Source organism: Nicotiana tomentosiformis, chromosome 11, assembly GCF_000390325.3.
Source record: "Nicotiana tomentosiformis chromosome 11, ASM39032v3, whole genome shotgun sequence".
Lineage (NCBI taxonomy): Eukaryota > Viridiplantae > Streptophyta > Magnoliopsida > Solanales > Solanaceae > Nicotiana > Nicotiana tomentosiformis.
In genome coordinates, this window is record NC_090822.1 from 122,336,100 (window position 1) to 122,350,126 (window position 14,027).

Below are 14,027 nucleotides of genomic sequence, written 5' to 3' on the forward strand. Positions count from 1 at the left end.
CTTCATGGTTTAACTTGTATGGATTTTGTGTGTTAACCGAAACTTTCCAAGTACAAAACATAGTACAACAGGGACACAAGGAAACTAGGAGAATATATGGCATAAAGCTCACCTGTGGCTTTATTAGAAGCTGATAACAAAAAATTAAAAAAAAAAACTGATATGGAAGCAGGTTGACTCTAGCTACTGGAAAAGCTTGTATCAGATCAGATGAGAGCTGACCTACTAATCTGCACAAGTTTTACAAATATAGAACACCAAAATTGCCTATATACTAAAGAAAACAGAGACGAAATCACTGTACAAAATCACCTTTCTCCTACTATTACTACTTGTTCCTCCTGTTTAGTTATGAAGAAAATTGCATCTAGGACCCTTTATACATCGACCACTCGGATAATATGGGCAGGGCTTATTCCTGTTGAAGCCACCTCTAGATGAACCTCCAGGCCCTCTACTTCCAGAAGAGGGTTGCCTATCCCAGTTCCTACTATTGTAACCAGAATTACTACCATGAGATCCTTTGTCCCTCTGACCCGAGAATCTCCCATCTTCATGGTGATCATTATTTCTTGTCCCCCGACTTCCACTAGGTGCACCCCTACCTTGATTTGAATCTCCTTGAGATGGTCCTTGGATATGTGCTCCAGGATTTCCAGTTCCTATAGCAGCCCACCCATTACCAGATGTAGGTGCTTGAATAGTTGATCCTGAGCTCACTGTTGGAGCGACCCAACCTGGATTGGCATTTCCAGGCGCCACGCCCTGAACACCAGGATTCCCTGATTGTGCAACCCATCCGGGGTTCGGATTCCCAGGAAGTGGCCCAGTGGGAACCCACCCAGGATTTGGGTTCCCTTGAGGCATTGCTTGAACAGTCGCTCCCCAGTTCACATTCATGATTGCTGGTACAGGTCCACCCCAGCCCACATTTGGATTTCCTGGCATCATACCCCAGCCATTGTTATTTTCAGGCCTTAACGCTGAAGCAGAACTCATATTCTCTTGCAAACCACCCCATGGAACATTAAGCATAGTTGTAGGCTGTATGTTCTGTTGGCTGCCTTGAGCTGGAGCTCTCCAATAATCAGGTTGAGGCAAAACTGAGGCACCTGCATTTGAATAATTTCCAGCAACATTCTGAACAGATGACGACGTAGTACCCCAGTTACCATATCCCTGTGGCTGCCCTGGTGCCAGAACAGAAACATTTGGCTCTCCCTTGGAAGGTGCAGCTGCAACCCAAGTATTGACATCCACATTAGGGTTCTGCATATCAAGAGATTCTGCTTGGAGAGCTGCTGCATCCCATGCACCAAATTGGCTATTCATCACTGCAGTATGTTGTTCGCTACTAGAAGCAAATGACTGAACATTTTGCAAAGAATATCCAGACTGTGCAGCAGTTACCTGCTCAGAAGTGGGCGCTAGACCAAAATCACTACCAGAATTCACATTATTACTATCCAATCCCCTAACTGAATGCACACCAGAATTTTGAACAGAAGTAGACATATGAATCCCACCATCTGGTGGAGCGGGAGGAGATTGGAGAACTCTGTTACCACTAGGATACAAATTTGCAGCTGTAACAGCAGATCCATCTCCTCCAACCCAACCGGCATTATTTTGCTTTGGAGTGGGAGAAGGGAGATTCATAGAATCACTGTTACTCCAATTCTCCGTAGAAAGAGCAGAAACTTCACCAGAAGAAGTCATTCCACCTCCAGAGGGAACCAAACGACGAGAATTCTGAGATCCAATATTCTGGTCGACTTGAGGTCTCTCTCCATCTTGTTTTTGCAGAACAGTTGTTGAAAGTATATTGTCAACTGCTGATGGCACTTTCTCAAACCTCCCTGCCAATGTATCAGTCAAAAGAATAGATTCCTCTTGTTTATCGGTAGTTTTCCATATTTTCAATTCAGCAGGGAAGTATCCTGTATTGCTCCATTTACGCAACTGGACCATAGAAAATGGTCCCTGTATTTTACCAGAAGGATCCTTGTAATGCCACATTTTTTCAGCTTCGTTGATCTTGATGGAAGTTTCTGCAACCTTACTCTGGAGTATAGCTGGAGAGCCTACCGATGACACACCAGAAAATGATTCCGTTCTTGACAAAAATTGGCTATTCCGTCCAGTTGGGTCGGAATTAGCAGCAGACGACGGCTTCTCCAGATTCTTAGATTCTGTCTCCCTATCCCTTCCTTCATTCCATGTATCTTCATTCAGTCCCCCTCCAGAATGCGCACCATCTTCACTTCTGCTCAAAACGTTTTTACCAGAGGAACTCCTGTTTAATTCCAAGTTCTTTGAAGAAACTTTTCCTACAGCCCCCCAGGATTCTTTTGGAGAAAAGTTGCTTCTTGGAGAAACTGGCGCACGTCCTCTCCGGCTAAAACTTGAATCTCTAGACCTCATGTAAACATCTGCATGCAGAAGCAGCAACTTCCAAATTATACACAGCAAGGTGTATTAACTATAACAGATGAAGAAGAAAAAGGAACTAACAGAACCTCGTCTATCATTACTTTCACTATCCTCATCCTCGGACTCGTAGCTTGGGTCCATTTTTGGATCCGCATGTATTTCTGGAACTTCCTCAAGTCTACGCTGACGCTCATCGGGAGTCTTCAAGAGCTGTAGTTTCTCTACACATTCTCTAAGTGTAATCATTAGTTAAGGAGTATATAAGAGTGACTGATTCAGCCCAAGCGACAAGAAGCAAAGACTAATAGAAGGGGGATGGGAGAATTGCTTCTAAAGGTGCCATCTTCTGTTGTATTGGTGGATCTCTCTATATTTGATCTGGACAAAACAATATTCAAGGTCCAAAATTCAAACAACGCCAAAGTGAGGATAAGTTTATTAAACATAAAGTTTATTAACACTATGTTTGGATCATTGTTACCCATCGTTTTATAATGTATTGTATTGTACTGTATTGTATTGTATTGTTTTATGGATACAACGTTTGAATAGATTGTATCGTTTGCGGTTGTTAAATAATATTTTTGTTATTTGGTTTGACTATATCGTTCAGTAGTGTAACTGATAAGTTCACTACAAAACCCGCAATTGTTTTAAATAAAATCTATCAAGAATTACACACAAAAATAATTTAAGAAAACCTCTTTCTACTAATTTATCATTAATTACGTAGCTTGGAAACAAGAGCAAAAACCTGGGGAAAAAAAGGTTAATTAATATTAGCAACACCAAAAAAATATCAAAACGATGAAAAGAGACAAAGAATCGAATGGAGACTTGGATAATAAAAAGAACGGGGCAAACCAACTCTAGAAAAGATGGAAGAAGACAAAGTAGGTGAATAGGTCAGAGATTTGGAGTTAAAATAAAATAAAAATTAAATGATGAATTAGAATTATGGAGTAATAAGTAAGGCATAATTAGAAAAGAAAATAGGAAACGATCCCACCACACCAAATCGGTTGTTTCATAAAATGGGGCTTTTGGTTGTTCCGAAACAATGGATTTAACAATACGATACAATCAATTTTAAATAAACAATCAAAACAAACATTGTTTTGGGATAACAATACAATACGATACAATAGGTAACAACCAACCAAACAAGCTGTAAACAACATAAAATAACAATTAAAAGGAAGTTTTTTTTTTTAAAAAGGAAACACATGAATTACTGCAAGAGCACAGAACATTCATAACCTAGAGATTGAATCCTAATGCAAACCAAGCATATGCTAAAAAAAGCAATAATTTTGATAAGCAAACTTTATTCATCCTCTGATATCAAGGAAAATTTATTATCAGGCCCAGCACTGCACACAATTTTTGGCCCTAACAGTCCTGCTACAGAGAAAAAAATGAAAACCAATGAATACTTTTATCTTTCAAGCAAAATATTGCATTGCAGTTTGATAATGGCAGGAGGGAAAGGGAAGCGAATAGAAATGACAAATTTTTGGCGAACAAAGGATATTCCTTCTTGCGTCCTTTCTCACTTGCTCGATCACGAAGATGACTGAGACGGAGTATCTCTGACTCCAGCCACTGAACATCAGCAAAAAGAACCAGGCAAGATATATTAGAACAACTTAGGAACCCAATAGAGGATGGCTAGAAGCAGAAAGAATCCATCAGAAGTGCAAAACAAAGAACAAAATCAGTACAGAGCATAACCTGACACAATTCTTTTCACACCAAGAGGAATAGAACATTTTATGCTAAAGACCCTCAAAAAATAGTCAACTTTTAAAAAGTTCATAAAAAGATATTTTGACGCCTAACCATTAACGCTTATATAGGTTGAGACTGGGTAACTGAACTCCATAAGGTTTATGGTAGCCAACAAATGAGTGCATCTCTGAATTCTTATAGAGGTCAATAACCATGGCCGGTATATGTGTTGACGAGACTTCTCCAATCCTCAAAATGCTAAAGGGTAAGTACAAAGATCTAAAACCTACAAATTTCCCTTTTCCACTTACAATATCGCTTTCAATATGCCTTTTCTATTTTCTCTCCTAAATGTCCTAGCACAATAGTAGCATCTGCAATGCTTAATCTGCAAAGTGCTGACTGCCAAAACTACTTTTCTTTAATAAGGTAAAGATGTTATTGATAGATAGGGGCATAAATTCCAGTATACAAGAGGTATACAAAAAATAAAGAATACTACACCAATAGCTATTTGTGTAGATAAAAATGCATCTAAAGGACCAGGCACTGCAGGTCAAATAAACAGTCATCGTCATGTCTGAATAGCTAGTCCAAAAAGGGGCACATAGCTTATACATAGAATTTCCACAAGCTAAATCATGAAGATTGCACATGCACCCAGAGACAGAGGAGACAGCCACATAGAAAGAGACAGAGATCCACTTCATTCCAAGTTTTAAGAATGTAATAGAAGAAATAATCTGCCAAAAAGGAATTTCACTCCAACTGCTGAATTACTTTCTTTCAACCTTACTAATCACTGGCAGATCTCTAAATGACAATCCTATGCACATTGATAGAACTATTCAAAAGAAACTTTTCGGTTTAACTTACATCATTAACTCTTGCTGCATGTATTTCCATGGCCTTGTCAAGAATGTCACGCTGTGAATAAACCAATTTAATCAGCATAACAAGAATAAGTGCAAACCAGAAGTATTTATCGATATCAAGCTGCAGCATACCACTTTTGGTCTATCAATGAGTCCACATCTCATACTCTGGCGCAGACGTTTGCATTCTTCCTAACAAGTCATAAGAGATACATATGAACAGCTTGGACAGAAGACAATACTTTTCTTCCGATAAGTACGATTTCATTAAATGCATCAAGAAGGTGCTAATATGTATGAACAGAAGACAACCAGCTTTAAGATCATTGCTTCTTTTCTAAGGGGTGACAGGTGAATAATACTAAGAATACCATGCACGAGTACAACATGGATGAAGCAATACCGTCAGTTACGCAAAAAAAAAAAAATTTCTTTTCTTGTAACCTTGTTTGGGGGGGGGGGGGGGGGGGGGGGCAAACCGAGACTTTTGTTGGATAACTAATCAAACATGGAGTATTTAATCGTGCTTGTACTCCAAAGCAACCCAAACACCAATGTAGGAGGCAAACTCTGGTTGAATATAACCCCTTCCCTCTTGTTTCCACGTTTTCCTTTCTGCCTGCAAAACCCCTACCCTCGTCTTCAGCGTTTTCCTTTATGCAGCGTCCGGTTTCCAGGGTTCTACTGAGGAATGGAGAAGTAATTGCTCCCAACAAAAGGTCTTTTAAGTGTTTAGATTATATAGGAAAACTAGAAAAAGGCAGGGAAAACAGTGGTTGATTCCAAGTACAGCATTGTCCATACAAAAGCACGAGGAGAAAGGAGATATGGTCGAGGTAAACTTAATCAAGGGTGAACCTCAAACCCTCTAGTACTCCAATAACCCCCTCTCTCTTCAGTCGTCAGTCAACAACGCAAACAGCAGTCGAACACCAATGGTGACCTTCCAAGCATTGCTTTTAAAAAGCTTCACTATATTGTGATAAGAACTTCTGTGACCTTGATTCCATTGCTTTCACTTCTATCTTAGATAAAATTTAGGCTTAATACACAAAAAATTCTTCTAGACTTTGCTCGTTTGCAACTTGAGCACTTAGACTATCCCGGGCTTCTGTTACCCTTGAATTACAATTTTTGATGTCTATTACTACTCTGGACAAAAATTTGGGGGAATGTTCTCCACACATGTAGAATTTCTTACATTGAACAAAGTTCTAATTTTTTTAAACTCACATTTTTGGGAGCACTTCTTTTCCAGCCAAACTATAAAAAGGTTGGCCGATAATCCATTCTTTAGGAGTAGTAACAGTTCTAAATTTTAAGCACATCGCGTTTTACTTCAAATTAACTTAATTCTGTTTAAGCTCGCGCATTTTTCGCAATCCATGTAACAAGCATGACTGGAACTCATTATTTCCCAACATACTATTTTTTCAGTTTAAACTTGCTCATTTTTTGAGAATCTGTTTGGCTGGAACTCTATTTATTTTCTGGCATAACTACAGCTACAAATTTTAAACAAGCTGCATTTATTTTAAATAAAACTATTCTTTCTTTTACAGTTGCGCATTTTTGGAACTCCATTTCTCGTCTAGATTGGTAACAAGTTTGGCTGCAACTCTTATTTTTGGGTTCAATCCAATGTTCTAAACAAAAAGAACAAACAACTGAAGAGGAAAAAAGAACATATAAAAAGAAAAATACAGTCAAAACAACTAGTAATGGTACATGATCATGTGACAATTAGTTGATGGAACAAATAGCCATGTGGAGGCTTATTTACACTCTGTGCTCATGCACCAACAGAGAACTGAAACCACTCTTCCAGCAACCTAGCATGTTAGGGCGAAAATAGACGCTAGAAATTGTAATTAAGGGGATAACAAAAACCTCTCACAATTCAGGTGTGGCAAGTTGCAAACTAAGCCAACTTTAGGAATTTTTTTGCAGTAAGCCCAAAATTTACCAAAAAATGTGTTTTTAATTAGTCTATTTGTAATAAAAACCTTGTGATATGGAAACAAGAAAAAACAACTTCGTGACAAATTTCTTTCTTTGTTCTTTTGAATTATTTATCAGGATTTCAATTATTTTGATATATTTTTCTTTCCCACAGCTTTTCTCATCTTCACCAATTTCATAATGCCAAACTAGGTGTTTCAAACTATATTTTCATGATGTAGCACATGAAGCGCATATTCAATCACCTCTGTGAAATCTTGATTTGAGATTGTATCTATTGATAAAATCTCTGTCTTGTTCAGATTTAAGATCTCCAGCACAATATCAGTTGTCCTCTTGCCAAGTTTGTATGGTTCGGCAGCTTTGCTTGTACCTGCAGCCACAACCACATTGTTCAGAAAGAGAAGTTGAGCTTCAAATAATTTGCATGTAATGATAACATAAAAGCAAAAAGAAAAAATAAGGAAAGAAAAAAAGAGGTAAAAGCAAGCAATGTCCTGAAAGCTACATGTAATTACCTACAACTTGCACCAGCCTATAAAGGTCCTGCTTCTGAACGTTACCAGAAATTCGTATTCTCACAAAGGTTCCAATAATTTTATCACGAAATTTGTCATCCTCTTCAAAAAGGTCCTCCACCAACTTCCGTCGTAGGTAAATTAAGCTGATGTTATGCACATCAATAGCCGCATACTCATCAAGATTTGACTGAGGTCCCCTGTTTTCACCTTTCTTACGTTTACGTTTCTTGTCTTTGACTGCCCTTGTAGGAGTTTCAGCATTTGCATCAGCTTCAAATTGATTAAATTCTGTATCAACTACACTACCTTGAACATCATCAGTCTGAGAATCCTCTTTCATAAGAAAATGAGACTCAAGTAGTTTTAACATCTCAAAGTGCCCAACTCGTGGTTTACCAAATAATCTTTCAAGTCTTGAATCACATATAATTTGACTTTTACGACGAGGATCACGCAGTTTGTTTGTTTTGATATATTCGAGCAACAGAGCTTGCACATCAAATTGAGAAAGAACAGAAGTGTCACCACTTTTCATGTGCTTAACAAATTCAAGCAGCTCTTTTGATGCCCACTCAGTGGTGCCAGCTGTGGAGAAGCCTTCGCTAATAGTAACAGCCGTAGTTGTTGCATCCTCTTCATTTCTGACCGGTTTTGAACGCTTTCTTAGCTTTCTTTTTTTAGTTTTACTGGCTTCCAATGTCTCAGTGGAAGCATCTGAACCAGAACCTGCATCATCATTATTGTCAAATTGTGCCTCAGCCAGTTCTTGTTTAGAAGCTGACACATTAGCCCCTTTCCAAGGACTTTTGGCATCAGCTATTTCATCTGAAGATAAAGATAGCTTCGTTTTTAAATCCATTAAGTAGTCCTTGAACAGATACTCAAAGCTACTCTTGTCATCAAAATCTACCGGACCCTGGGCCAGCAAAGAGTAACAAGATCAGAAATGTGCTACAGGTTTAGATAAAAAACCCTACCATTTTAAAGAAGAAGAAATTAGAATCATCAATCAATTACCACTAGAAAAACAGAAACTAGAAACACAGAATTGTCCATGTTGCTAGCAACCATATAAAAGAGAACTTAGATACTAGTCAAACCTCTCTATAAGGGCCTCGTTTGTTCCGATATTTTTTGGTTGTAATAGTGAAGTGTTGTTATAACAACAACAATAATAACATACCCAGTATTACCCCACACCGTGAGGTCTGGGGAGAGTAATGTGTACCTTACCCCTACCTTGTGAGGCTAGAGAGGTTGTTTCCAATAGACCCTCGGCTCAGTGAAGTGTTGTTATAGAGGACATATATTATAACATAACATAAAAATCAATTCCGAGAAAAACTTGGCTTTTATAGTGAATGAGTGTTATATAGATATGTTGTTATAGAGAGGTTATTCTATTTATATATATATTAGATGATATTTAAGATATTTAATTTAATCAAACAACCCAAAATTGGTCTCAATATCTATATCACTATATGCCTACTAAATCACTCATAAACCCAACCCCACTTAAGAGTATTAACTTGCTCTCTCGTTACTATTTTGATATAGCATAAAAGTTTATAACCAAAGTTTCTATGCTCTTAAATGGCTTGGATAATTAGATATGATAGGGCTAACTTTTCCCATGCCCAACTTCCTTACTTTTTAACCAATGTCGCCAATCATTATGTTTCTTTATGCACTTTTTCCAATTACAGCAACTTATATTTAAATTGAACGTTAAACGACGTCAAAAAGATGCACATCCATAGGGTGTGCAACGACCTTGGTTGAGAATAGCTTAAATCCAATCAACAGATCAAGAGGATAGCAAGGTATAGTAGAAGTACATACATCATTGTCTTCTTTACCAAGGCCTTCTATTAGCTTGACAGTTCTCATGCAGATCTTGCAAAAACCCTTGTTTCCTCTTACACATAGGATGACATCGTCTTTGATGCACCCCTTGCATAATGAAAATGTACATGTGTAGCACATATAGTAAGCATTCTTCTGACAAATAGTACACTGATGCCAACCTGAAAAAAGTACAAAAAGAGCTGCAATGTAAAAGCAAAAGGCAAGTAGACAAAGAAGCATGTTTCAAAGTTCTAATAAACTATGATAGAAGATAGCAGTTTATTCTTTCACATCCTGAATAGTATAAATAAGAAAGTGCAAGTAGAAGAAGAAACATGTTTGAAAGTTCTAATATACTATGATAGAAGATAGCAGTTTATTCTTCCACATCCTGAATAGTACAAATAAAGTAGTAAAGGTAATATTTTAGTTCTCAAAGATTGAACTTTTTTTCTAATCGAACTTCTCAATCTAATAGTGTGCTAATGAATTTTTTCATACAGTACTATAAAAAGCACAAGCCAATAGAAGTTACCGTCAACTGAAAGAAACGCAGAAGCTATGAACCAGATGGCAGAAGTGAACAATACAACTCTAACAACTTTTCATGTTCCCAAAAGTCATCATCTCTCTACTAGACTCAGTGTAACAATTATTGTTCACTACCCAGCGGAAGAAAAATAGAACCCAATCTATGCTCAAAAATTGACACTGGCCCCACTCTAGTTTAATTAACTTCAGGACAGCTCCATTCCATCTTAAGATATTTACAATCACCTCGTATAAAAATGGAAATATATTTGATTAATGCATCCTAAATGTATCAGTTATCCACACTTCCTCTATATCATATACAGGATTCAGCTGCAACTGCACAATCCTATGTCAAAGAAAAAAATCCACCTTTCTCTTTGTTCATTCCCTTCTATTCTATTGTTAGTTTGACACCAAATACCACCTCTCTTTCTTTGTCATTCCCAATCTTCTGTATTTGTTTTCACATATTTCTAGGTGCGCAGAAGATTCCTAAATGTATAAATGACTGGGATAGCTTGACAGATACTTGTGGTTAAATCACTTTCACAACTCCACAAGGAAAGAAAAAAAATCACTTTCACAACTTGTATATAGTTTTCACACCATCTTGGTATGTTATTAATGAATGAAGTTTGAGTTATAGGCGGAAAAATTGTCCCACAAAGCATTTATTTGTAATTTCCAAATATTGAGTCGTGTTGGCTTAGACGTCCACCTTCTAGAGAAGACTTTGGAAATTAATCGAAGTGTGAAAGACATATCAATGTGTATTTCTATCTTTACAAAACTAATACCAGAGAACTTTGTGGTACATGTTACTCAATAAAGTCAGATGAGTTTAGCAAAGAGGCAAAATAGAGCACTCACCACAATTCCAGCGACCCTTGGCACGGAAAAATTCCTCGTCCCTATCAATACATGAAGGATGATATGCTTTGGTACAACCCCTAGAAAGTAAAGAGCACCAAAGAGGCACCACGTGAGCAAATTCCATGAATTGTGAACAAAGCAAAATCATATTTTTAACATACATATGTTTCTAAAACAAACAAACTTTACCTACGGTCACATAGCACCAAAGCCCCTCCATCAAAGCAAATGAAGCAAACATCCTCTCCAATAGCTTTCTTACTTGAAGTTCTTCCTCCAGACTTGGACTTCCCAGTACTCTTAGTAATTTTTCTCTTCCTCTTTCCTCCAAAAGCTTTCCCTGACTCTGTCATGTCAGTTTCAGTCTCTATTTCAGTAGTAGTTGCATTAGCAGCCTCGTCCTCAGCACCCGTCTCTTCATCCTCCTCTTCGTCTAGAGAAACATGTTCCACTTCTTCATGCTTCATTTCATGCGTTTCCACATCTTTCTCTGACTCTATTCTAGCTTCAACAGCTGTAATATCTACCCCTGATGCCATTTCATCATCTCCCTTGTTTCGAGTCACAACTTTCTCCCCATTAGCAGCACCCGTCCCTTCATCCTCCTCTAGAGGAACAGGTTCCCCTTCTTCATGCTTCATTGTATCCATTTCCACATCTTTCTCCGACTCTATCCTAGCTTCAACAGCTGAAGTATCTACCTGTGTAACCATTTCATTATTTCCTTCTTTTCGAGTCACAACCACTTTCTCCCCAGTAGCAGCCTCGCCCTCAGCACCAGTCCCTTCGTCATGCTTCGTTGTACCCATTTCCACATCTTTCTCCAACTCTATTCCAGCTTCAGCAGCTGAAATATCTATCCCTGATGCCATTTTATCATTTTCCTCATTTTGAGTCACAACCACTTTCTCCTCATTAGCAGTTTTCTCATCATCAGCATCCATTGTTTCATCTTCTTTTTCTAGAGTGACCCCCCCTAAATCATCTAACACAATAGGAGGAATTTCCACTTCCTCGCTCTTTATTGCCTCCATTTCTCCATCTTTCCCTAACCCTAGACTACTACTAGCTTCAACAGTTAAAACATTTGCCTCTGTCACCATTTCACCATTCTCCATATTATCATTTCTAGTCACATTTTTTGTTGCACCATTCTCCATATTATCATTTCTAGTCACAATTTTTGTTTCACCATTCTCCGCGTCCTCCAACTTTTTTCTGTCTTCAACAATTGAAATATTTGCCTCCCCCATTGTTTCATCATTCTCATTCTCATTTTCATTTCTCGTCATAACCACTGTCTCATCAACAGTACCAGCTGGCAAACAACTGCTAGCTTCCTCCTTCGTCACATTCACTGCCTCTGCCACCTCATCTTTCACCAACGCCGTTACATTTTCCTCTCCCACTACTTTGTTCTCCTCATTTTCCGTCCCTGTAACCATTGGTTCTTTCATAGGCGGGCTCGCCTCAGCCACTACTTCTCCTTCTACCATTGCTTCATCATTCTCCCCATTTTCAGCTACTCCAACGTTAGCATCACCACCGCCACTGTGCTGACAACTGTCTCCGGCAACCTCTGATTCTACCACCGGTGGGCCCACCTCCGACTCCGGAACCGGCAAAATCGTATTACTCTCAACTACCGCTGTCGGTGACGTGGCACTCGATTCAATAACAGGTTCGGGTTTTAGCTCGTAGGTCATGATTGGGTTATTCACATTGGAAATTGATTCTTCATCTTCCGCCATGAAAGGGGATTACAACCAAACCCTAACCCTAGGTTTTTTTCTTCTTTCTTTTTTTTTGTCTGTGATTAAATAGAGAAAAAAGTATTATAAACTGCTGCTGATGCGAGTACTACATATATGTTTATGAATGTATAAAATAAAATCGGTTAAATTGTATTGAGAAAAAGTGAATTTGGATTTGTCTTTTTATCGGCGTTATATGAAGAACTGTTTTCTTGACCCGGGGGGGGGGGGGGGAGAGGCTATGGAGTTTGGGCTAAAGGACTAAACAAGAAAATGTATATGGACTAGACTTTGTACAGATGAAGAAGCACAGTTGAAGGCCCAACTTGGACTATTTCTTAAATGTGATCTTTACACAAATAGTCTGTTGAATTGAGTATTTACTTTTGAAATTTTTACATTCCTATACACTATTTGAAATTTTATTACTCTCCCTACTTAAGTTTTAATTTAATTACATACTATATACAAAGTTATCAGTTATATACACTTTAGAAATTAAATGAGTATCTCTTTATATTATGAATCAATTATTTCTCATCTTTATTCTCTCTCCCTCTTATATACAAACTTACCAATTATTTTAATTTAGTTCTGCAAAAAGGGACCCGTGTTTAAACTTTTGGGTTGTTGCCTTGATGGAACTGGGTTTCACCAATTGTTTTGGTGAAGATTAGACTTGACTTTGGCTCAATGTCAGATTGAAACTCGAAGAAGAAAAAGAAAAAGAAGACATGACATATGTTATACTTACGAAATTGTAGTAGACGTGTAGTAAAATTGTAGAAAAATTATATTATGTTGTTTATATATATATTTTTATTTAAATATTGTATGAAAGTTTAACAATATTGCATAAAAATTGTATTTAAGTTGTATGATATTGTAGTTGTATATAACTGGGTAGAAATAATGTCTGAAAGTTGTAGATAAGTTGTAGATAAGTTGTATAATATATAATTAGTTGTATAAAATTTATTTTTACTATGTATAAATCAGATAAAAAATATACAAAAGACATATTGTATAAAAATTGTATTTAAGTTGTATTATATTGTAGTTGTATATAACTGGGTAAAAATAATGTATGAAAGTTGTAGATAAGTTGTATAATATATAATTAGTTATATAAATTTTATTTTTACTATGTATAAATCATATACAAAATATACAAAAGACATATTGTATAAAAATTATATTTAAGTGGTATGATATTGTATAAAAATTTGTATAAAGACATATTGTAAGCTAGTGGCACCTAGCTCCGGTTAGTTAATATAGGTTTGACCTTGATTCTATCATATACTGTATCTTTGTACAATTTTAAGTACCTTTTCCACTTTTGATGTTAAAAGTCTAAAAATACCTCATTTTGAACTTGTATGCATATAAACCTTCTTCCTTTTTTGGATAGTTACTATCCCAAAAAAACCTTTTTCATTCTTTTGTAAAGATGTTACTATATCTACTTTGACAGAGTATCTTTTGATTCC

General features: G+C 37.1%; 1 protein-coding gene across 2 annotated transcripts; it reads right to left on the reverse strand.

The window, feature by feature from the left end:
* Positions 1–95: 95 nt before the first annotated feature.
* Positions 96–12,531, reverse strand: LOC104115943 (zinc finger CCCH domain-containing protein 19-like). Of its 2 annotated transcripts, XM_070188656.1 has the most exons (11): positions 11,392–12,531; positions 10,970–11,211; positions 10,778–10,857; positions 9,368–9,552; positions 7,520–8,438; positions 7,247–7,374; positions 5,172–5,231; positions 5,041–5,091; positions 3,967–4,038; positions 2,520–2,670; positions 96–2,432 (listed from the first exon to the last, which is right to left on the reverse strand). In XM_070188656.1, exons 1-11 carry the CDS (start codon positions 12,529–12,531, stop codon positions 346–348), a joined length of 5,115 nt encoding a protein of 1,704 aa, XP_070044757.1. In that variant the 3' UTR covers positions 96–345. The 2 variants fall into 2 exon arrangements, with proteins under 2 accessions (XP_070044757.1, XP_070044756.1); XM_070188655.1 differs by having other exon boundaries at positions 10,970–12,531.
* Positions 12,532–14,027: the final 1,496 nt, after the last annotated feature.